At 43.4% G+C, this 26,152-nt stretch overlaps 1 protein-coding gene across 18 annotated transcripts in view; it reads right to left on the bottom strand.

Moving 5' to 3' along the window:
- Positions 1-26,152, bottom strand: part of KCNMA1 (potassium calcium-activated channel subfamily M alpha 1) — a 700,634-nt gene that overhangs the window by 166,813 nt on the left and 507,669 nt on the right. For all 18 annotated transcript variants that reach the window (XR_014781481.1, XM_084794298.1, XM_084794299.1 and 15 more), the window contains one exon: positions 1,709-1,818. Coding sequence is in view for 17 of the 18 variants with exons in the window: in XM_084794298.1 (XP_084650424.1) it covers positions 1,709-1,818 (110 nt within the window). In the remaining variant the exon portion in view is untranslated. The remainder of the gene's footprint in view (positions 1-1,708; positions 1,819-26,152) is intronic.

Here is a 26,152-nt window from a genome sequence, read left to right as displayed (position 1 = left end):
CCGGTGGCTGTCCCAGTTACAACTTCGGGGGTGGGGGGGCAGTCCTTGCCCTTGGTCTTAAAAAGAACTGACTCTTTTTCCAGGGGCAAAGGAAGAGAAGGGCAGAAATAAATGCTAGAGGTGACAGCGTGTTTCCCTGGAAGAGGTCCTGTCAGGCACATCACTAGTTAAACCAGAAACAATTAAGCCAAGGAAGAGAGTGTTGGCTTTCCTAGCTAGCATCCGTAACAGCACCGGCCCCACTCTGGGTGCTGCCAACTCAGCCTTGATGCTCAGACCACCCCTGTATCAGCTGACCAGAGAGAGCTTCAAGAGCCTTCCTAAGGAGCCAGTTTCTCCTGTTTCTTACTTCTCTGGACCTCCCACGGAAGCAGGCTAAGCTACAAAAGACGATGGCCTCTCAGCATCCTGAACCGGCTAACTTCATCTATAGCAGGAGGAGGAATCACTCCCAGGGACAGGAGCTCACGGGAGTTACAATACGGCTTCTATTTCCAGAAAAGGCTCCTTCCGAATCAATTACCTATTCACTTTTCCAGTCCATTTAGCATCGAAACTATCGCTTAGAGACAGGGTGAGAAATTTCTGTAAACAACCAAACCATTTTGGAGTGCTTGGGGGTTTGGGTTCAGGGACTGGCAGAGAACACCTGCTGTGTCCCTGACAGGAATCTCCATCCTTTCCCTTCTACACACAGAACAGAAGTCCAAAAGCCTCTCAGCTTTGATTTAGCACCCTTAGACTTTACACTCTAGAATTCTGGATGGTAGGCTTGGCTGGGCAGTAGACAGCTCAAAGATGTGGGTCTTCTCCCTCAGCTCAGATCCCCTTCATCAGTGAGAGCATTGATTTTTTTTCTAAGGTGTCAGGTATCAGTGGGTCCAGCTTTGAGGGTCTTCACTTCCAGAGTTTGTGTTCTCACAGGGAACATTCCCCCATGTTTGATTGTACTTCAATCCAGAGGTGAGAAGTGGTGAATCTGGGGGTACCATCATGCCTCAAGGTGGACGCCTGAAATTCTCAGGCCAGGACACCTGTTCTTTCAGGGGGCACAGGGTATGGCCTGCTGCAAGTGCCCTTGGAACCAGTTCCGGTTCTTATTATTTTAGTATTACAGCTGTCTCAGTGCTCAAAAAGACCTCTTCAAGGCCTCCTCCTGTGCGTTTGACAGCATAATTCCTCAGTTAGTAGCAAAAGCACTTTGAACGTCTTTGTTAGAAGGCAGATTAATCCTTCACCCTGGAACTGCTAAGGTTTGATTTTTCTCTATTGAAGACAGATAGGGTCTGAGGGTGAGGCCCTGGGTTCGATCCCTACCACCATAGATAATACACAGAGAGAGAGAGATAAGAATAAATAAATGAAATGAGACAAAATAAAACCAGGGCTACACGAGTTCACATCACCTTTCAAAGGCTTCTACCTCACAGTGGTGCTACTTAATATGTGCAGGCAAACCGCAAAAATTGTAAGTTTGTACAAACCAGGGATCCAATCTCACGATTTATGAAACCTAGAGGATAAACCCGAAGGCTTCCGCTTGTCAGTCCATGCTTTACTGTCCACACACATTCAGGACTGAGCCCACAGGAGCCCAGCAATGAGTGCCAAGCATCCCAAGCAGTGTGCACAGAGATGGGATGTTGCCCTTGCTGACCCATTTAACCATCCCTGAGATACACAGACCATCCAGTGAGCAGTCACTTACTCACAAACAGTAGGGAAGGACAGACCCACGAAGGCACTGGAGAGATACTCTGTGTACATTTCATTGGAGACTCCTTCCAAGTAGTACTTCTGCCATGTGTCTTCCTCAATCTAAGAGAAAAATGCACAGGAAGAGAGTTAAAAGGCTAGCCACAAAATGGCAGAGACCATTAAACAAATAAGTACAATAGTGACACATTGGCCTTCCTGGTGGGTAACCTCAGGGGCTAGAAGCAGACCCACAGCACCCACCTGAAGCTTCCACTGACCACAAAGGTACTGAACTCAGGTAGATTTCCTTCAAAGCACTGCCTCGCTTTTAAAACAATATTTAATTGTGTGTGTGCATGTACATGTGGGTGTGCATGTGTGCATCTGTATGTGTGTGTGTCTATGTGAGGGAATGGACATGTGTGTATGTGGGTGTGGATGCCAGAAGAGGGTGCTGGATACTGCAGTGCTGGAGTTACAGGCAACTACAGACTACGCATCTGGTTATATGAGTCCTAGACCCAAATTCTGCTCCTCACGATTGTGAAGCTGATGCTTGTAGTGACTGAGACAGGTCTCTAGCCCTTTGCTCTGCTCTGCCCTGAATGGTTTCTAAGGCTATGGGGACATGGGACCCCTCTACAATAATGATGGACAAGTTGTCAACTGACAAAACTTTCTGGAGAGCAATTTTGCAGGCATTTTCAAAATTCATGAAACCATGTACTCCTTTAAGCAGGTCTCCTATTTTGAGTATCTACAGCAAAGAAACAAACATTTAAACAGGTATGATAAAGCTGGTGCTGTGGGTTTGTGCCACTCTTAAAACATGTGTTAACAATATAAGGACACAAACATACCTTTTCTATTCATGAAACATTACAAATAACCACAGGTCACATGAAATTTTAAAAACCAAATAGGAACTGCAATAAATGTTTATGTTTTCTTCTTTATGTATACGTGGGTGTAAGTGAATGGCACAGGGACATGGGTACCAGTGAAAGCCAGAAGAAGGGATCAGATCTGCTGAAGTTACTGGTGGTTGTGAGCCACCCAGTGTGGGTACTGGGAACCGAACTCAAATCCTCTGGAGGGGCAGCAAGTGCTCTTAACCATGCAGTTGTCTGCCCGAGCCTGAAATTTTATTTTTAAAAGTTCTCTCTGGCTTTATATTTATAGGGACATATGAAAATGTCTAGAAATATTTATAGCAGAATAGTAGCAATTATTTCTGAGTGGTAGAATATTAGTTTTTAAAATAGATTATGTATTCTCTGAAGACTTTTACCCAAGCATACACACACATACATAAACATACGCATTATACTTTATCTACAAGTTTCTACTTCAGGGGAAAAAAAGAGATTTTTTTCTCACCCTACTTAGAATATCACAATAAGAAATTATATATTTCAGAGTTTCAAAGTAAGCAAAATTTCAAAGGGGTTATGCCCAAAACTTAACTAAAATTAATGTGTTTAGTTTTTCTAAATAATAACTGGGTTATTGGCTGGGTTATTGGCTGGGTTATTGGCTGGGTTTCCCAAAAACTGTCTCCAAGTACGGTCACTTCGTTGGAGTCAATCTTTGGAAACTAGTAAATTAAATAAGAAGCCTGAACCACTCTGGGAGTTGAGGCAGCTCAGTGGACTCCTTGGCTGGCTCACTTTCAAGGCTTCACTTCCTGTGATGGCTTAGGAAATAGGAAGACAACAGGAAGCTGTTCTACCCACAGGAAGTAGCTCTTTACCATTTGTTGTGCTGCTCTTCCATAGCTGATCAGTCTGATAACTGAGAGAACTGCACCACTGGGATGCGAGGAAGCCATGGGAAGTCCAGAAAAGACCAGAGGCTTCAACCGTGGGCTTATGCCCTGGCATAACTGAAAACGAAGTCTATATGTCACATGTTAGCTATTCTGAGCTTTGTGGGAAAATAGTTTACCTAAAGGATCAGAGTTCTACTTAAAAAAAAGAAAAAAGAAAAAAAACTTTTCAAATTAATTAATTAATTCACTTTACATCCTGATTGCGGTCCCCTCCCTCCTCCTACTCCCATCCTCCCTCCCCGTTCCTCACAAAAGGGGTGCCCCACCCACCCCAGCTCATCGAGTTGCATCAGGACTGAGCCTGTCCTCTTCCCCTGTGGCCTGGCAAGGCAGCCTTGCCATGAGGCAGTGATCAGGAGCAGGCAGCAGAGTCCGTTTCAGAGGCAGCCCCTGATGCTCTTATTAGATGTGCAGGGATAAAGATAGAACAGAGACAGAGGTAATATCCATTCAATGCCTGGCCCAACCTGAGACCCACCCCACGGGGGAGAGCAAACCCCGACACTATTAACAGTATTATGCTATGCTTGCAGACAGGAGCCTGGCCTAGCTGTCCTCTTAGAGGTTCCACCCAGCCGTGGACTGAGACAGTTACGGAGACTCACAGCCAAACACTGGGCCAGGCGTGGGGAGTCTTGTGGAAAGGTTGGGCAGGGGAAGGATAAAAGGACCTGGAGGTGACAGGAACTCCACTAGAAGAGTAACAAAGCCAACTAACAAGGGCCCAGAGGGGCTTGCAGACACTTTTTAATTAAAGCAGTTTAAAAAAAAATACTTTGTACCAGTTCTTTGAAATTTTCATACAATGTATTTTTAGAATAATTAAACCCACCCTACAGGTCTTAATGAGATCCTTCCCCGACTTCTACCTACCCAGTTTTGTGTCTTCTTTTTTTATTAACACATCAAGTCCAGCTTTTGCTGCCCATATACTCTTGGATGTGTGTTCATCTGCTGGAGTACAGTTGACTGGCCAGGAGTTACACCCTTAATGAAAACTGATGCTCCCTCTCCTGGCACCTATCAGTTGTCAGTAGCTCCTAGGCTAAGTGTGAAATTCTATGCTCACCTATCTCCATGCTGGGATTTTGTCTGGCTTGAGCCTGTACAGTTCTTTAATAATGTGTCAGCCTTTTTTTTTCTAACTTAAATATTACAAGTAATTTTCAAAAATACTGACAATATAAGCCTTATCTTAATGTTACTGGTACTCTTCAATTAATATGGATTTCATATTGATCACTTAATTAAGGTCATTATTTTCATGCCTCCTCATATAACAAATTAACATTTTAGAAGAATTTTTATTGTAGGTTAATCAATAAATTTGTTAAGTAAGTAGAAACAGATTCTTTATTGAATAACAATATTGTTCATGCTTTTGTTAAACTTAGCAGAAATATTTCATTGATTCATTCACTCAGTAAATATTTAGTGAATGTGTTCTATATTGCAGGACTTATTTCAGAGGCTGATTAAATCTGATTTTAAACTGGTGTTTGTTTTCCCACATTTTTCCTTATGTGTGGCTAGGATAAAGTTAACTATCCAGCTAACTACATCTGGCTTCCATTGATTTTTTCCACACCCCTTTTCCCAAAATTATGCCTCTGTGGCTAATCTGCAGTATTTGTGAACTGAAAGTCAAACAACTAGAAAAATATGTTTAAAATATTCTATAAAACAAAACCCTTCTTCCACATCCATATGTAAATTCTTGGGTAGTATCTACAAGGCTGAACATAGTAGCATCAAGTCAACTGTACAAGTGGTAAGGAGTTTAAAATTCATTGCTCTGACTCTTTAAGGCCTCCTTGCCTTTGGAGCTATTTGCACATGCACAGCCTACAATGTGTTTAAGATTTCTAATTAAGGTATTATACATATACATACACACACTGCTAATATAATTATACTAGCATCATTTCCAAAGACATGTAGTTAGTAGGGCTGTAAACTGGTGTAGCTGCTACGGGAAACAGCGGAGCAGTTCTTGAATTCGAAATAGAGTTGCCATACAGCCAGCACCTCAGCTCCTGACCGCATAAGGAATCAGAACAGCAATACTTGGGATAGCTTGGAGTTGTGCAGACCCTCAAAGGCATATTGTCCAGCAGGCTCAGGAAAGGAATGCTGCAGTACAGATGAACCCTGGCAACATATGCTAACTACAAAAGTCCACAGTCACAAAAGGCAACTCATTTAAGACAGGGGCATCCAGTTCGCTGAGGTCCATGCCTGAAGTCCATAGACACAGGCTGTACAGTGGTCACTGCGGTGGTTGGGGGCAGTCATTGTTTTCATGATACAAAGCATCAATTGTGCAAGCTCAGAAGAATTCTGAAGATGGGTGGTGGGGACAGTTACATAGCACTGCAAATGTACTTCATACCAAGAAACTACACGCTTAAGAATGGCTAGCTTTTCTATCATGTGTATTTTACTGCAATGGAAAAACTTTAAAGCCCTCATCAGGACAACTCATGATTATACTTGGTTCTAATACTCTTTAATGACTAAACAAAAGGATGTCAAACTACGCTAAAGAAAGAGAATTCTGTCATAGGAGTCAGGGTTGGGAACTAGCTCTGTTGACACCAGGATCTCGCTCTCGACTCTTCTTGACTCTTTGGGCCTTACAACCCAGAGGAGACACAAGGCCCCTGTGCAGAGAACAGGTGAGTTCTATACAGAGCACTCTCAGGAGCCAAGGGCTAGCAAAGGCCAAGGTGACCACTGTATCCACCCACATTTTAGGAAGGCTACCTGCTATTCTAATGGGCTCTCTTCTGCATGTGCCTGGCCGGCCCATGTGGGCTAACTCAGACAGAACACATAGTAACAATGCAGTCTTGTCTTTTACCAGGACGCCTCCTCTGGCTAGACAGAGACATTATGAGCTGGATGGCAGTTAAGAGCATCATGTTTCTAAGGCCCTCCCCCCAAATCAAACTCAAATCCCACCTTTTTGCCATTTGTAATGGGTCATATAATGTCCCAGGCAACCTTGAGTTTTCTTTGAAACCAAGGATGACCTTGAATTTGAACTTCTGACCTTTCTACTTCTACCTCCCAAGTGCTAGGATTGTTGGAACGTGTCAACGCACCCAGCGTAGCAGGGGCTGGAGTTGGAACACTGTGTGCAAGCATGCTGCCAACCGTGCTACATCCCAAACCCAGACTCCAGTCTCTGAACCAGCAATCGAAGGCATTTCCACGTCCCAACTAGGGAAATGGAACTTCGCTCATCCTGAGCTGTATCAGGGCTTGAAACATGACATTCTATCATGGCTCAGCTTCCTTCAAGTATGTACACAAGCAAGGGCAAAATACACATCCCTCTTTCTTGTTTTTTGTTGTTGTTGTTGTTGTTGTTGTTGTTGTTGTTTGTGGAGTTTTTTTGCTTTTGTTTTGTTTTGGTTTTGTTTTTTCCAGACAGGGTTTCTCTGTGTAGCCTTGGCTGTCCTGGACTTGCTTTGTAGACAAGGCTGGCTTTGAACTCACAGCGATCCACCTGCCTCTGCCTACTGAGTGCTGGGATTAAAGGCGTGAGCCACCACGCTTGGTGTTTTTGTTTTGTTTTGTTTTGTTTATTCACATCCCTCTTACCTTTGCCAATGGAACTACCACAGAAGAGGTGATGTTATTATAAAATAAGCTGAATTTTAAAACTCTGTGTGTGTGTGTGTGTGTGTGTGTGTGTGTGTGTGTGTGAGAGAGAGAGAGAGAGAGAGAGAGAGAGAGAGAGAGAGAGAGAGAGAGAGAGAGGTGGGGAGGGGGAATGGGAATTATTAAGAACTTTGGAGAGAGCTGAGGAAGCTGTTGTCACCTGAGACATATTTACTTAAAGTCAGTCACAATGCCCATTGGTGGCACAGGCAGGATCAAGAGCTCACGCTCTGAACTACCCCACACAAATACTTCCTGCTCGGGGATAACATGGTAGGTGTCCAGAGAGGTTGTCTATGGACAGAGAGGGTTTGTTACATACAAGTACCCAATCTGGGAAGAGCAACCCAGCCCTTCATCAAGTACTCGGGAGCTCAGACATGAACTAATTAGTGTGAGCAGTCAACAAGGAGAAGCTACTGATGTTGAGCTGAGCTGTGAGTTCAGAGCAGAACTCTGCTTTCTGTCATGTGCCGCAGAGCTGCCCCAGCCTGCAACTTCTTTCTGTAAGGAGTACGCACTCCTCCCCACGTTTGTATCCTCAACGTATTTTTAACCGTAATGTGAGGACACGTTTCCCAGCAGAAAAATGAAGGAATGGGACCAAAACGACTTAAGGAAAGGTGCCAAAATTAATTTTCCAGCCATTCAGCAATCAGTCAACGGCAAAGCATTTCCTGAGGCAGCAATTTATCCCCTGGCTGTCACTTCAAACGCCAGCTGTCTCAGAAGAGCTCCTAGCAAGAGGAGCAGGTGATACACTGTAGGTCCTTATTCATCAAACACACAGGGAGCGCCCAGTGAGAGAGGGTGAGCCGCTGGGCCAGCTTGCCTACGCCTCTTATGGTTTTATTTATCTACCCTTCATGATCTAATTTTTCAACCAGTCTAGTTGAACCTCCCAAGCAAATGGTTTTACACCAACCCATGGGCAGAGCGCCTCACCATCAGTGTATCTTCCAACCAGAGCCATAAGCAGCCTTGGCTCTCGGCAAACTCACTCCTTCCTGATCCCAATTCTGCATGTGTTACTAATGATGATCTGGGAATGGCACCTTTTTGTTTGCTGTGCTTCCCTTGATTAGAAGGAAACTGTGTTTCTCTAATACTAACTGTCTGGTGAATGTGAACAATTCAACGCTCCTGGCTGGGATCTGTAACAGCCATGGTGACTGCTGTTCCCAGTGAATAACTGTGTCAATTAGAGCCACACAATTTTACAAAAGCCCACTCTTACCTCGGGAGCCATACAAATGACCCTGAAGGTTATCCAATACTCATCCTTATTTAATTAAAAATAAGTATGCTGCCTTGTTACAAATAGATGCTATTTTATATACCTCAGAAATAAAGAACTGAAAGAAAATTTTCCAGACTGACGCTTATTATGTTAATAGCTTCAATAAGATGAGATAAGCTATAACATCTACACACTAATATGGCCCCACGTGGGGCGTAGGTTAGTGCACCCAGTCTCCGCTTACTGTTTTCCAAAGTTTATCTAAAGTCTCAGTGAATATGCCTTCCCTGGTAAGATACCTCCTTAAACCTTAGAAATACAGCATCAAAACTAGTTAGTCACATATGAATGAATACTTGCACATTGAAAGTATACAGTGTATTATCCCTGTCATTTTACAGTATTCCACAACAATGTGGTAATGCAAACTGACCAACACCGTCTTAGAGCCCCTAAAAACATATTTATTCTGACAAAAAAGAAATAGCACACACAGAACATGTCAAGCGTTTTACCACAACAATAAATATGAAATCAGAATTTATGGGCTCTTGGCTGACTTGTGCGTGGAGTTGTCACTAAAATGAGTGCATTCTTTTATTCTCATTCCTCAAACAGGGTGTTGTCACTGGGGAGTACTTGGTGGGGTTCCACGTGCTCTCAATTCTAGCTGTAAAGGACAGTGTTGCAACGTCAATGGGACCCTGACTCTCCTCTCTTTCTCTCTGTGCCCATTGCTCATGAGCACACCCCAGTGATGATCAAAAGGGCAGGTGGATAGTTCATCTCCGCCCCTTCTAGCTCCAGTATAATTACAGATCCTTAAAGCACCTCGCCGAATTAAAAGCCAAATGAGAGGACAGTGCTTAGGACCGCAGGGTGCCGATGCACAAAATGGCTGCCTATCCAGCTTTTTGGGTGGATGGGCTGGTGATAAAGTGAGAGCCAGAGGGAAAAGCAGAGGCAAAGGATGATTTGCCACTCCAGAATGTTCTTCCTCTCTGGCCAAATGTCCTAGCGATGCCATGCTTCTTGGATGAGGATGGGGTCAGCCGGCTTTCTGGGAGTGACACTGGAGTTCAGGGTCTTCATCACAATTTGGCATTCTGTTTTTATGGCCTATTTCAGGGCATGATTTCCAGAATGAGGAAACAGAATGAAAGAATAGCAGATTTTTTCCCCCAAAGGCTTCACAGTGATGCAAATTAAAGCACATTATTTGAGACCGGATGGAATGCCAGGTAAGTAGTCACTTTGACCTCAAATGAGTAAATAAATACACAACCCTAAAGATTAATTTGAGGTGCACCTGGGCCAGATTTTCTATTATTCCCAGATAAAGTGAGTTTTTTAATGTTGTTGTTAGACTTTATAGAGAAAAAAAATCAACCCATATAAGGCAGTCAGAGAAAAATTAACAGAAAAATTTTGCATGCCACATGCAAAAGGATTTCAATGCATGTTATTTTTCACTATTTTGTCCCCCTGAACAGATTATCCCTGGGGGAGCACAAAGCACCAAAGGGCTTGAAGGTAAAAGAAGGGTTAACAGAAATACCAACATGGGCTTCTTTAAAAGAATAACAATGTAGAAGTTATTTAAGATACTATTATCTCTCTGACAGGAAGCTGGTTCTATTTCTGGTGTGTAGGGTTTTCCTTCTCTCTTATTTTTCTCTCCAATGTAGAAAAGGTGCTTTTGTTTAAGACATGTCAAACTGTTATAAAGATTGGCCTATTCACCATCTGCCCAAAATGGAATTTGGTTTTGCAGTCTTGTTAACAGTTCATAACATCTTCACTTCTGCTCAAAAAAAAAAAAAGTCTTAAAATAGCACTCAAAATCACACTAACAGAGGTAAAGGAGAAGGAGGTGAGCGAGTGTTCCCATGAACAGCCCCTCCCACACCAGCCTTAACCCCAAAAGTTAAGCCTGGCCCCCAGGACTTTCCAAGGAGCCATTCTCAACACATCTGATGGGAAGGAATCAGGGCTTTGTTTTAATTTCTGATATGTGTTGTTTATACACACCTGAATGTTAGAAAAAGTGGGCAAAAGTGAATTAAAAGAGATAAGAAATGAGAAGGTAAGGCACACCAAGTAAGGGGCCAAAAATCTTACATCACTGGGTCCAACGACTAATGTAAAACAATCAATCAAACTGTTTTAGGATTCTTATTTCCTTTTATGTGTCCTATCTCCTGTCAAGTGAGCTACAGAAGTCTCACAGCACTTGTCCACCCACCATGGGCTATATCTGAAATTCCACTGGCCTATAATTATTGCACCCTCCCATCTTATGATCTTTACTTTCTACACGCAACTTCCCTGAAGTTAAAAAAAACAAAAAGAAAAAGAAGAAGAAAAGAAGAAAAAAAAAGGAAAATAAGAGGAGATTTACTTTCAGAACTTACTACAAGGTGTTACCTGGGACCAAGTTGAATGGTGAGGAAATTTATGGTCTACCCAACCAGAATGTAAGCTCTTGTGAAGAAAACGATTTTATCTGAGTCTACTACCTGAATCAGGCATGGTACATAGTAATAGTTGGGTGATATTTTTGATGAATTTAAAAAAAAACAACATAGGGCACTGGATTTAACAACACAAACTAACTTTTTAATTAAATTTGAAACTTTTTTGTCTTTTTAGAGTGCTGTTTCTTAGCATATTTAACTACAGATATGAACTATAAAAGTCAAAGGGAGAAACATTATCTGTGGTCATAGAACCCTCTATTTTAAGGAGTGGGCCATGGAGATGGGAAACGCTAAGCTAAATACTTCTTTGCTTGGGTTCCCACGGTGGAATAACTGTTTCCTTCAATCTTCTCTCAGTGGCCAATTTTTCTTCCATGGTCAAGCTTCTACTTTTCCTGTTTGATTATATGCCGCCTGATTTTTCTCATGTCCCCGGTTTGATGTTATCTTTCCTCCTTCTATGGATACTCATGGTACCTCCCATGTGCAAGCAAGTCAACAAGGACTAAACAATCCATATCCAGTACCTGGTACTGGCACCAGGTACATAGTAGGTGCTCAGGGTATGCTAGCTGGCCTCTCAGATCATGTGACCCACCAGACATCTGACCAGAAGAGCAATGAAGTGTAACAGGCCCACAGGCTCTCCCTTGTTAGCTAGCTGTCTCACTAACCCCATCTTCTGTTAGTAGAACAAGCTGCATTGTGCCTACAAGCCGCTGTTCTCCTCTGTTGCTGATCCCCCCTGAGGAGAGCAGGTAGTCAGTAGAACCCTGCTGAATCCCGGATCCTAGGTGGAATAGCTCAGACGAATCCAAGTTCCAGGGGGACAGTGTCTGCTGGGCCTGGAAACCAAGCAGCTGCCTTCCGAGGGGACTTGCCCCCTCGACTGCCAGCTTACTCTGCAGCTAGGAAGTGCCCAGTCAGTATTGCTGGGTTGATCTAAGCATGAGGAAACCAGATAAAGTGACAGAAAGTAGCAGGCACGATTTTTCCAGATGTCTAAGCATAAGTAAGCATGGATAACTTTGTATCAGTTAGTGTTGGAGCATGAAATGAACCAATTTTGGCCTCTTGGTGCTGAAAAAGTCTGTGGCGTTAGGCTGTAGCAAGGAGGTATGTACAATTGGGTCATTTTGAAACTTCCCAGGGAACTTCTTACTATGAGCAATTGTTTTCTGGGAAATGTCATTACACAACATCTTGGGCTACCGGGCAAGTTGCTTATACTTTCTAAATTCCAAGATCCAGTAATTTAGAGGCTTGGGTTTGAGAGACGGAAGGCTTGAGAACCCATGGGTGTTTTGGCTGTCCTTCCTTCCTTCCACATGCCCCACTTCCTTTCTCTGAAGAGAAGTCCTGCCCTCCTTGCCTCAGCCTATGCCATCTTCCCCAGGGGACCAAGGCCCCTTTGCCTTCTCACTGTTCAGATTCCAATGTCAACGCAAGCAATAATTCAGGGGAGACAGACTGAGCCCAGAGGAAATGACATTTGGCAATGTCATTACTCCTACCTTCTGAAAATGGGTATGCCCTCTACCCAACCCCCTATCTTAAAAACAAACAAACACTGGGAGAAAAGAAAGCTGGACAGAATGGGACATTTGAATTTATTCTGGAATTATGATCTTTCTTCTGTGTATTTGTGTGTTGTCTACGTGTGTTTGTGCACATGCACATGTGCATGCCTGTGCCATGCATGTAGAGCTCAGAGACTGTTGATAATTTGTGTCTTCTAAGTTAGTCTTTTTTTTTTTTTTTTTTTTTTTTTGAGGTAAGTTCTCTCCCTAAACCTGGCGCTCATCAATTGGCTAGGCTGGCAGCCCATGAGCTCCAAGGATCTCTGTCTATCCACACCTTCATGGCTGGGAGTACCAGTGCTAACGGCCATACCTAGCTGTATTTATGTGTGTGTTTGTGTGTGTTTATTTATTTAACACGAGTGCTGGAAATTAAAACTTAGGTGCTCATGCTTACTTATGTGGAAAGCATTCTACTGAATGAGACATTTCCCCAATCCTGTAAGCTTTACTTTTGGTGACACGAACCTTTAGGGAGTTGTCTAGGTCTTTGAGAAATCTTAGACACTTTGATGGAAATCCACTGCTATTAACAACAGCTTCTTAGCAATGGGTGCATCTGGTGTTTTACTCCAAGTGTCCTCAGAGACAGCCCCCTCAAGTCCACCACTTCCCAACTCTGATATGCATGTGACAGTTCAAGGCAACATGTTGAGCATATAGCTACAAATGCCATGGTCCTGAGGTAAGCTTCTAGGTGATGCTGCAGCACAGAGACCGTGTGTTAACTGGCAAGTGTTGTTCCCACAGGCACAGGAGAACAAGGAACCAGGAGTCTCCATTACGCCTTTATGGACCAGAGATCGAAAAGACTCCACTGCAGCCTGAAGGGTTTGAGTTAAGGACAGGAAAAAAAATGATACTCATAATATACGAGATTGGAGGCAGTTATGGAGGAAGCTTGTACATAATTGGGCACAAGATGGGCCTCCAAGTGTTTGGGTTGTTGTGGTAATTAGTCTAAACACTATTTCCAGGGTCCAGATTCACCTAGTTAGTGTCTCGCCATTGATCCGATGACCTCACTAATAGCTCAGTTTCCATCTGTATATGTGCTGTGCAGATTCAATACCAATGTACATATCTATATTTAATTCAATTAAAAAATAAAGTTTCAGAAAATGGCCCTGGTTTGCATGCCTAATTTCTATTCAACTTTCCCATTTTAGGACACAGTGTTGAATGTGAGGACGAAGATGCTTGCCAACCCAGTCCCATTTTAGTGACAGCAGATTCTGGATACTTATGTCTCCTATCGCTGTACAATATGGCCTAATAAAGTCGAGCCAAAGAGACGAGATTTCATTTCAGAGCAAAGGGTTTGGTCGTAAAGTTTTGCTTTCTGGCTGAACAGAGCCATTGCAGCCTCAAGCATAAATTGTGCTGTTTTTAGGTATCAGGGTGATTGGGAAGCCAAATAGGTTATTTGTGAGCCAGGTACCAAAGGCAGAGTTGCCCAGTTTGCTGTGCATTCATTGTTACCTGGACAATCTCCTGCCAGTTAGAGAATATTTTCACAGGAAGTTAAAAGTGACTTCTATGCGGCTTCCCAGAGAGGGTTTCCAGCCTCATCACGAAGGCATCTGATTCAGGGAGGGGAAGTGGGCAGTATACAAATTACTGTGGTATTTAGCTGGGCTTAGCAATTTTCTTTTGTGGGCAGGGTAGCCACAGTTCTGAGTGCCCACTGATCGGAGGAACAGAATAGGGAAGTGCTTAAGCCTGAGAAAACCCTGCTTTGAGTCCCAGCCTCACTGTCCCTCAGCCAAACTGCATAACCTTGCTTACATGCACAATGGAGGTAGCACTAGCTTCTAGGAAGGCAGTTCAAGCGAGGTGATACATTCAGTGTCACAGGGGCCTGGCAAATGCATGTGGCATAGTCACCCTGTGTCATTTATTGAGTGTCACTCCAGGGATGTTCTATAAATGTCAGCGGTCATTGTGGGTGATGAGTCGGAGTGACAACGGTGATAGGATTCTGAAGGTGTGTTCTATTGTTCAAACGCATGTAAGCTGGTGAGATGCTAGGCCTGTGAGTCACAACTTTCCCCTACTGAGCTGCTGCTAGAAAGGGCTAGAGCATCAGTGCTCACTGAATGGTCCTCTGGATTAAGGAGAAACACACTAGAACTCTGCAGAAGTGCATCTTGCCCTCTATAGACTTTCCTAACGGCCCTGAGCACACATGATGATGAGAGAAGAATTCACTACTTGGAAGAAATGACAGGAAATCCCCCCAAACAGGAGGCAGGCCATGTGTGGGTAGCCCCATTAAGATGATGCAGGATGGCCTAACCTAGCCTTCTCTGTGGTAAACAGTAACCAGGCTAGACAAGCCTCAACTTCCAAAGGGAGCCTGGGGCTAAGAAGACTCCGACGGCCTAAACGAAACAGGATGGATCTGGGTGTAGACATGATGCTTGCCACTACTTTCAGCAGGTGCTCCATTCTGCTTTTATTTCTCATCTCCCTCTTAAATGGCCTTAGACCTTACATCCAGCCTTACTTACTTCCTGGGCTCATGTTGAACTGATACTTGGCAAATCTTCACCTCACATGATGGGCATGCTAACAAACCAGCAACTTCCCAAACACTGTGGGTAGGTGTTTGTCCATGTCTGTGTACATGTGCGTGTGCGTGTACGTGTGTGTGTGTGTGTGTGTGTGTGTGTGTGTGTACATATAAATGTGAATGTGTACATGCATGTGGAGACAAGGGAATAACCTTGGACATTGTCCCGCAAGTGCCATCTACATTTTTTTTAGACATGGTTTTTTCAATGGCCTGGGACTCACCAAGAGCCTAGACCACCAAGCCACAGTGTCTCCACTTCTCTAGAGATTAGAGATGTGATTGTAAAGCATGTGCTGCCACATGACTGCTGCACTCCCTGTTCCTTCTTGCCTGCTGGTATGTCTGCACTATGTGTGCACAAGTGCCAGTGAAAGCCAGCAGAGAGCGCTGGACTCCCAGGACTGGAGTGACAGACAGCTGTAAGCCACCATGTGCTGCTGATTATTGAACCCGGGTCCTCTGAAAGAGCAGCCAGTGCTCTAAATGCTGAGCCAATCTCTCCAGCTATTTTCCTTTTTGTGAAAACTTGGTTCCAGGGGTTAGAAGCAGGTGCTCATCACTTTACTTACTTAACTGTCTCTGATGTCCTCAAACACTATTACTTTCTTAAATACATGTTTGGCTGCACTTTGAGATGAGGCTGAATATTAGGAAAAATTTTTAATTAAGTAAGTAAATAAATATAAAACGACCTGGTTGGCAACCTCAGCCTCTACTGCTGCAATAATTCAGTGCTGGACTCCTTTCGCATTCTCCTCTTTGCTAGGGTTTGCAGGCCAGTCAACCTGGGCCTTATAGAAAGCAAGGGAGAAAGTATCTACTGTTCTACTCCTTCTGGAAAAAGAAAAAAAAAGACTCAACCCTGTTAGCTTACTAGAGTATTCCATCTAACCACAAATTTTATGCCTCCTAAGACACTTCTGCGGAGTGTATTTTCTTCAACTCCGTTCATTTCTAGTGAGGTCTTGGCACATGTTACAGTTCCGTGTGCCCAGAAAACTGCCAGGCTGGCCCTCATCCTGCAGCTGTCATTCCATGAGGTGAGGAGGGGGACTTGTGATGGTCCTGTCCGGCAAGGAGGGTCCATTCTATCCCCAAAGCGCTCTCTCTCTCTCTCTCTGTCTCTCTGTCTCTCTCTCTCTCTGTCTGTCTGTCTCTCTCTCTCTCTCTCTCTCTCTCTCTCTCTCTCTCTCTCTCTCTCTCTCTCTCTGAGTCCTGGGCAGGTGGCTCATCCCAACTTACAGTTGTTTCCCCTGCCAGTGGCTGCACCTGCTGGGTGGGTTCTCATTAACATATATATAACATGGGTTAAGGTCAACACTCAGCAGCTCTCCATTGGTTCAGGGGCCTGGAGGAAGGCCAACAGATGCACCCTGCTTTCACCTGTGAGTACACAGAGACAATCATGAACACTTGAGGAGGTGCGGGACTAACAACAGAAAGGTTAATGGGGGTTGGGGAACTGGTGCCATTTAGGCTGATGAACCATGCTGCAGGCTGAGAAAATGGAGCTAGACTCTGCCAATCCTGCATCTTCCCACTAAGTGTTTCAGGGGACCTAGCCCAATATCGGTCATCTAAAACATTCACCTCACATGATGGGCATGCTAACAAACCAGCAACTTCCCAAACACTGTGGGTGGGTGTATGTCCGTGTCTGTGTCCGTGTCCATGTCTGTGTGCATGTGCGTGTGCATGTGCATGTGTGTGCGTGCGTGCGTGCGTGCGTGTGTGTGTGTGTGTGTGTGTACATATAAATGTGAATGTGTACATGCATGTGGGGACAAGGGAAGGGGAAAACCTTGGGCATTGTCCCTCAAGTGCCATCTACATTTTTTTTTCAGACATGGTTTTTTCAATGGCTGTAAGCATTATAGGTAGAGAGAGATGTTTCATGCCACCTTGGAGCACAGTGAGCCATCAGGCTTTGTCCTTTATCTTCTCCTACCAGGTGCTAACTAGTTTCTAGTCTCATGGCAAGGAGGACTGGCCACCGCTCCCAAGAAGGGCAGGATGGATGAACCCAGGGCTGGGTGCTTTTGAGCATTGCTAATTTCCCGACAACCTTAAGCTTTTCCTTTTATTTTGCCAGACAGGTAAAGGTTAGAAGCAGAATAACACACCCAAAATCTCACAGCAAAACATCCTAAATTAGTCTGGCCATCTTCCTCACCTTACCTTGCATACCATGCAAGTGGCCCACACTTTACAAGCAGGGATTAACAGGAGAGGCGTGGGCTGTGGTGGTAAACTTGGGTACCACCCTGATCTACAGATACATACGCATAGAGAAACAGATACAGATGCTCGGGGACCTGTGGGTGACCCGCCTTAACCACAGTTCAGCTGAATGCCTCATTCCATTCTGAAAAGGGCACCAAGTTCCTTCCTTTGCTGGCTCTTTCCTTGCTAATCTAATAAAGGAAAATGGAAGGTGCCTATCTGTAATGGGACTGGTCTTCCCATTGGCAGACAGAGGTTAGCTGAAACGGGAAACCAAAGTGAGCTCCTCAGGAAATGAAAACAAAAGGGAACGAAAAGGAGTGGCCCCACTATCCTAAAGACAAACGGCACGGACATGGAAGCTGCGGACAGACACGGACAAGCGTAGGGGGGCTGCTGATGGTGTGGATATGAAATATCACCCCAGTCTCATGTTGATGAGCACCTGGTTCCCAGCTGTTGAGGAGGTTTTGGAAGGCTGTCGAAACTTTGAGCTGTGAGGCTTATCTGAAGAAGTATGTCACTAGGGGAGGGCCCCAGGGAGAGCTTCATCCAGAGCCAGTTCCTGTTGTAACACTGGCCTTCTTGCCAGCCATGCAGGGGACCCTTCTCCGTAGCATGCTCCTTCCACCATTAAGCCCTGGCTCTGAGCACAGAACTAAGCAAACAGAGACTGAACCCTCAGAAACCACAAGCCAACCCTCTCTTCAGGTGTCTCTGCTGGGCATTTGGGCACAATGGTGGGAAGGACACCAGCGTGCAAAGTGAAGACTCCGGCCCCTTCTACAGCAGACTCGGTGGGCACAGAGCCATGCTACTTCTCAGGGCATCAGAAATGGCCTGTCTACAAACAGGCTATGGAAAGAACAAGTAATGTTTCTAACTCATGCAATTAATTCCATCCACTTTTCATCTCATAGTAAGCACGGACTACAGTCTTCAAGGCAGGACAGCAGTATCTCTGTGAACTTGAAACACCAACCAAGGGGACCGCATCACTCTTGTTGCCATGAAATACATGTGGCAGTTAATGGCTAGAACTACAAAAAATATCCCCAGTTGAAAGGTTTTATGGAGTGCGATTTTTCAAGATGGCAGAAGGAGGCTTAAATTGATCTCAGCACCCTTTTAACTGATGTCCCAACATTCCTCTAAGTCAGCGAACGGTTTTTGCAGTTGAAATCGCCATCTCACATTGTTCTATCAGGAGATGTCTTGCTGCGCCCTGTCCAGAAGCTTGTCAGGTTGTGATATCCGTTGCCTTTGGCCAAAGGTTGTTTAGTTCAATGGTTCCCCAAAGGGAGTGACCATTGACACAGTAGAATGGAGGTGTTGATGACAATGCAAGAGAGACAATGCGCTCTGTTTTAGAGATATGGGGCACGAGCTGTTTGTAAAGAGACAGGTGAGTTTCTCCTTTTGGGTGATACATTCTAACCACAGTCTACCTGAACTGAACACCATGAATATCCCCAGAGAGAATACTGTAGCAGCGATTTCAAGACTCTGAGCAATACATACCAGCAAGGAGGCCAAGGAAGAAGATTACAGCAGGACGTGCCACCAAACCCACAGTGTGTTGGCCACAACCTCCCCTGGCATCCTGTGGACTGACCTCAAAGCAATTCAAACCTGAAAGTGGCCACCATACTGCAGACAAAGAAAGCTCTAGGAGCCTCCATTCTGGCTCTGAGGACAGGAAAGGGAAGGACTCACACTCAGAAGGAATGTGGGAAATGAGTGTTGCTTTTCCATTCTTTCCAGCTACTTGTTTTTGTGCCTTGCACCCAGGCTATCCAAAGGGGACAGTGGCAGGTGTGACAACTCAATCCAGAAGAAGGTAAGGGGGGAGGAGGGTCATCGGATCTTGGTCCCAGGACAGTGAAAATGGCGCTCTGTTGCTTCCTCTCTCTCTTTTTCTACTAGTCTACATGGACCTGGAAAGGCCACAACAAAGCAGGATGTCTAAAATCTCACCTCGCTAGAGCATCAAGGAAGGAAGGGCCCATGGATCTGAAAACATTGCAAAGATCAAAGAGAAAGATCTTGGGGAAGCAACCTACAGAACTATTTATAAACTCAGGGCTCACCCTCTGCTGTGTCTGGGAACACCTGCTCTTCACAGCAGATACTGACTTTGAGAATTAAAGCACCACCCATCCTGAGGCTGAGGCAGGGGAGATCCAAACAGTACATCTAAACCTTTAAGATGAAAAAACAAAGCTGGAATTCACAATACACAGAAGGCCAGGAAGAGCTTGTACTCTAAATCAAACTCTATTAGATGATGACCAAGGCATAACAAGATTCAGAAACTGATAATAAAATAATGAAAATGTCTAGGATACAATAAAGAGTAAAGAATAATCAAGAAAACTTGCATGCAAGCTAACATGGGAAGACAAATGGCAGGTGTCAGTATTTTCATGACAAAAAATACTGCAATAAGCTGACACATCCTAGCACTCACAGAAATGTTCTAAAGGAGATCACACTTATAAAGTAATAATAATAATGATGATGATAATAATAATAATAATGGTGATGATGATGCAAAACACTTAGTAAAAATAGAAAATAAGTGGGGGATGAAGAGATGGGTCAGCATTTGAGAGTGCTTGCTATATAACCTTAAGGACTGGAGTTCAGATCCCAGTACCACGTAAGAAGCTGGATGTCACAGTAAGATATTAGAAAGGGACAGAGACAAGAGAACGGCCGGGGCTTGCTTGATTCCAGTCTATTCAAAAACCTTAGCTCTAGGTTCAGGGAGAAACTATGTCTCAAAGAAAATAGGTAGAGAGTAACAGAGAAGAACACTCAATGCCGTGTCTGGTCTTTGCTTGCATCTACAGGTGCATGTGCACACTCACACACACACACACACACACACACACACACACACACACACACACACACACATTAATAATGAATCAGCAATAAAATAAATAAATAGTAATAAAGAATCAAATGTAAAATCCAGAATTGAACATGGCTGTCACTAAAATATTAATGGGGTGGATTTAATAGCGTGAAGATGATAGAGGAAAGAGTCAATTCATTTAAATATGAAGAAATATAAATTGTGTAGTATGAGCAACAGAAAAAGAGGATTAAAAAATTCAAACAGAAAGTTTGAGTGTTGTAGAAGATTAAAAAAGAAAATCCATCATTCATGGTCTGGGGATCCTAAAACCAAGTTTTACCAATAGGCTAGCATTTCAAGAATGGGCCCAGGAAGGACCCAAAAGAATAATGGCCCAGGCACATTAGAAAGACAACAGAAGCCTGGAGGATCCTGGAGCCGTGACAGGATCCTGAGAAAGCTACCCTCATTGGCTAACAAGGACAGAGGGACTTCTCACCACAAAGGAAGGAAGCAAGAAGAGCATTTCTTTTTTTTTTTCCTTAACATTTCCCAATTAATTTTATGAGTCCACAGTTATCATGATACCCAAAACACACACCAAGATTCAACAAAGAGAATTACAGATCAATTTCCTTGTGGACACAGATACAAAAAATATTCAATAAAATATTTGCAAACAATCCAAGAACATATCAAAAACATTCTATTATCAAGTAGGATTTATTCCAGAGACGCAGAGATGGTTAAATATATGAAAATTAATAAATGAAATCCGCAAAATAAGTTAACTGAAATAAAACACCAAACAATCATCTCATTAGATGCAGAAAAGGCCTTTGACAAATTCCAACATCCCTTCATGGTAAAAATCCTGGAGAGATTAGGGCTTCAAGGGACATACCTCAATGTAATAAAGGTAGTTCAGAAAAAGCAGTTGAATTCTTAGAGTTACTTATTAACCCTGACACAGAAAAATCAATTCTTTCTATGATAAAAAGGGTATGGGGGCAAATACATTTGCTTACTTGTGACATGACTTCATAAAGGTTACGAACATCTTAAGGCTAAAATAGTCTGCAGTTACAATTATCACCCCCTTTTTACTATCCATGCCTTACACTAAGTATCTGTGCATATGCAGCTATGTGTACACTTGACTTGGTCCTTTGCAAGTGTAGGGCTATAATCTGATATTCAAAATTGCCACAGATACATAATGAATCCCTGTAGTGTTTGTTGGAACACAGTGCCTCATGCTAAGCGATGCTCTACCAGTGAACTACATCCTGAGCCCTATGAAATGCTCTAAAATGCCTTGAATAACACAGAGAACAGTAACTGAATGTTACAGAGGCTGACCAGCATCTGACGAAAACAATACCAACGGGCACAGTGATGTTCAAACGCAGTCTTACAGCCTAAAAACACAGCTTTGTGAAGGCCCTGAAATGATGATGCCATGACCAATTCATGTCTTTTCTTTCAAGAAAGAGCATTTCTTACAGCGTGGGAAGAGGAAAACTAAAGAATTCTACCTCCATCAAAAATGTTCTCTGGCAACGAGGCTGACTGAGAGGCCCTCTCTGGCAAAGGAAGACAATGCCGGCTGCCCCGAGAGGCTCTCACGAAACTCGCTGTCAAAGCTGACGGAATGGGAATGACAGCAGAGGAGCTGGGCCACCAGCAAAATCCAGAAACATGGAGATCATGAGCTTTGGGATAACAAAGGGCTGCATTTGATACTTGACAAATGATTTAGCATCACTCAAGCATGCAATGCACAACACCGTATCATGCTAATGGAGAGGGGATGAGGGCTTGGACTGATACGTTTTTACATTACACGTGAACAGGCAAATGTATGTAGCCTAGGCCTGCTAGGTAAAAATACAGAACTAAAGTTATAGAATAAAAACAGTCACTAATAAACTGCAGGGCTGATATATATATATGACTAATATATATATATGACTAATATATATATATGACTATACAAGATGCATAATGCTTATGTATACAATGATTAAAAATGGGTATACACTCTCACATTTATTAACTGTATCAATAGTTAATTAAAATAGCTTTCAAGACAGTGTCCAAATAGCCTCAAATAGAATATGAAAGAGAAGTACTAGCGCACATGAATCAAACCAGAAAGCAACTCAGGAAGTATTAAGACTAAATCCAAATATACTGATTTTTTTTGAGTCATAAATAAATAAATTAACACCACACCCATAGATAAACCAACATTTACAGAGTTCACTTTCTAACATGACCTACCTATAGAGTCTATAAGAGAAAATAAACTTAGAATTTAAGGGTGTAGTTGGGTTCATGTTGAGTGACTATGGGTCAGAGACAGAGCACTGGCCTGGCATGTTTGAGGACACCAGTCCAAAGAAGAGGGGACATAGACATTTTCACCAAAGCCCTACAAAAGAAAAGGGCTAGTGTCTCTGGAAATTAATATCTCAACTATTCTTCAAAACAAAATTAACAAAAAGAAATGGAGTCAAAACGTCACAAGGAAACAGAAAGTTCATCAGAACAACTCAACAGTACAACTGTTCACAGGTTATACTTCCCTAATCTGAAAAACCCCAAAGTGCTCCAAGATCTGAAAGATGTTACATTACAAGAAGAATAAGACCTACCTCAGGAAACCGTTTCGTGTCTGGAATCAATTAACAACTGTATAAAAGTATCTTTGGGTCATAGGTGTAAAAATACATGTCAGGCGTTAGTGAACTCTGTGGGTTTGGTTTGAATCTCGCCACCAAGATATTTCACTATGTATGTACAAATATTCTAAAATTTGGGGGGGGGGGGATGTGGGCCTCTTGTGACACCAGACTGGAGATTAAGCAATACACTTCTAAATAATCCACGGACCAAACCGTAGTAGGCTGAGTCCGCATCTGCATTAGTGAGTTTTCTCATGTGACTAAAGTCCTGGCCAAAGCGACTTGAAGAAGGAAGGACAGGCTGACTTGGGCTCACAGTCTGAGAGGATAAAAATGGCACAGATACCCTGGGTAACGGGCGGCAATTCCTTTTAAAGTTAAACAGAAGCTTACCCTTATAAACGAACAATCCTATTCCCAGGCATTTACACACACAAACGTCCATACAAGTATGTGTGTCAACTCTTGTTATAACCCCTCCCACCACCACACCCCCAAAACTGGGAATAGCTAATTGACGCCCCTGTTCCATGAATAAATTGATAAACAAACTCCGGTATGTCCATCAAAATGTCATATCATTTAGTAGCCAAAAGGAATGAAGTCTTGATACAGGCAACAACTTGGATGGAGCTAAAAAAAAAAAAAAAAAAAAAAGGATTCTGAAAGAAAAGAAATTCATTGTATGGCACTATCATAAGATTCACAGGAAAACATGGAGCTTCAGTGAAAGAGAGCGGGTCCCTGATCCTCAGAGGCTAAGGGCTTAGGGAGTCTTAAAGTCAGAGTGAACATAAGGGAATGTGGGGCTTTGAAACTATTCTGTATTCTGTGAGGCCATATGTGGCCCTACACGTATATGTTAAAATATGTGGCGTTGGACTTGGATGAGAGCAGCCATTCCCAAGTCTTCATGGGACCACATGCTTAAGGATTTCTCTATAATGGAAAACAGACACACACACACACACACACACACACACACACACACACAACACACAATGCTGGATCTAGCAAGTAGACTTCTCCACTAACACTGGGGATTTCTTACTTCACAGCTTCACCCCAAATTGTTTGAGTTACTTAAATTCTTTTATTGTGATCAGAAGAGGCTAGAGAGAGTTACGGATGAACATAGTGTTTTCTCCTAGAAAATTTCCTTTTTGTTACACTACATAACGCTTCGGGCTCTGGCTTCCCCTTCCCTGAAATCTTCCCCGTGCTGGAAGCCTCTCCTGCACTGTATTCAGACACACTCACCCTTCCTTTAGATGATTGGGACTAGGCTTTTTATCTTACACACACACACACACACACACACACACACACACACACACACACACACATCAAATATATTACCAAACCCCTTCCCTGCTTGGTTAAAGCACTTGACTGAAGCAGCAAATCCTCCCATATGAGAAAGCATCATAGTCTCAGAAGACATATGTGTCTGGCTCGTTTTAACACTAAAAAGCACATAGGAAAGGGGCCAGAATATGTTTCCTACCTTTGAAAATTATCTTAGTTTGAAATTTTAGTGTGTGTGTGTGTGTGTGTGTGTGTGTGTGTGTGTGTGTGTGTGTGCATGCTTATCCTTTTGGACAAATAAAATCTGATTTCGGTAAAAAATGTTTGCCTTGTGGCTGGAGGGATGGATGGCTCGACGTCTGAAAGCACTGGCTGCTCTTGCAGGGGACCAAAGCTTAGTTCCCAGCACCCATATTGGGAAGGAAGCTCACAACCAGCTGTAACTCTAAATTCCAGAGATCGAGACCCTGGTGGACACTGCACGCATGCGATCCAAAGACAGACAGTCAGAGGCACACACAAACATTTAAAAACAAAAGAGAAAAATTGGATAATAAAAGTATGTAAAACTTGTAACCCCCAAAAAAGAACCATGCAAACTGAGGGGACTCAGATAAATCTAGTTTGTGACAAAATACACAACTTATTAATTCAATGGTGACTCCTGGGTTTGTACTCCCAGATGACTGAAAGTTCTAGATTGCTCCTCAGTGCTCTGTGAGGACCCACACTTGGTATGGTTGTGTCACTAGCCAGCAGACTTAAGTGAATGTGCAGTTATATTCTGTATGGCTTACATAGCCTCAGGAGGCCTCTTGCTTGAATGGTTACTAACAGTGACAGGGAGGGGAAAGAGAGAAAGAAGAAGAGGAAGAGTAGGAAGAGAGGCAGCAAGAAGAGCAGGGAGGCCAGGTGGGTTAGGCCTGTGACGTCTGCTTGCACAGAAGAGCATGTGCAGTTACTTAATAGTTTCTGAAAGGGCTCCGTTTAATGTCAAAAGGCCTGGTCAAGGCACTGGCCCTCGTTGCACACCAGTGACAACATCCTGGCATATGACGGGGCCAGAGAGTGCCTCAGCTTCTCTTGGGTTGTCACATTAAGTCCTGACTGCTGTGGCTTTCACAGCTCCACACTCCCTGCGCATGGACTCTGCATGCATTATGTAATCTCTCTGCCCTGCCTTCCCCTTTGTTCAGTCCACGCCAAGAGCTAACTAAAAGAATCCATATGCGATTACAGCTATGAAACCAAAAGGAAAATATTAGATGAAAATATAACATTTTGGGGTTTCTAAGTTTGTTTTACCTTTAATGCTAGGCAGACAGTTTACACAAATCATTTTGCTGCAAAGTAAAGACTAATCAGTTAAATGTGTCCCCTGTCACCATTAATCATGTAGGGTTGCTTTTGACTGACCGAGCACACAAGACACATGAAATGACTTTCTAATCATGTTAGAGGGAGGGAGTGGGGTGAGATGGAGAGAGAGCTGGAGCTTCTTTATTTTATTCAGAAGTTCCATTGACATTTTCTGGCAATCTTCTTACATGTTGCACGGCCTTCTCTTTGCTAATAATGTTTGCCTTGAGAATTTGTAAAGGTCTGAGAACTCCTTAATTCAATGTTCTAGAAATTACCAGGGCCATAGGGGAACGGAATCCCTGTTAATAGCTCACGGATTACTTCTCTCTTTATTTGAAATAGTTTGCATGGAAGTTACTCAGCTTCGAGTTGGGCGTGAGAGAGCGTGGGCAGAGGATGGTGATGCCGGAGGGGGCAACATCTTGTGGCAAGGCCTCTGATCTAAAGAGACTAAAGTAGGAAGGGGAAAAAAAGATGCACAATCACGCTGGCCCAAATAGGATACTGAGATTTAGTGAATGTATTTCAATTTCAGGGTGTTTATTTTGATTTGTGAATTTAAACAACCCACTGACTATATTTTCTGGCAGTCAAGATGGTTTATAACCAAACCTAACGCGCTTCTTT

Source organism: Acomys minous (genome assembly GCF_964271855.1).
Source record: "Acomys minous genome assembly, chromosome: 9".
NCBI classification, from domain to species: Eukaryota; Metazoa; Chordata; class Mammalia; order Rodentia; family Muridae; genus Acomys; species Acomys minous.
Note: the sequence above shows the minus strand (reverse complement) of the source record. Positions and strands in the feature narration are given on the sequence as shown.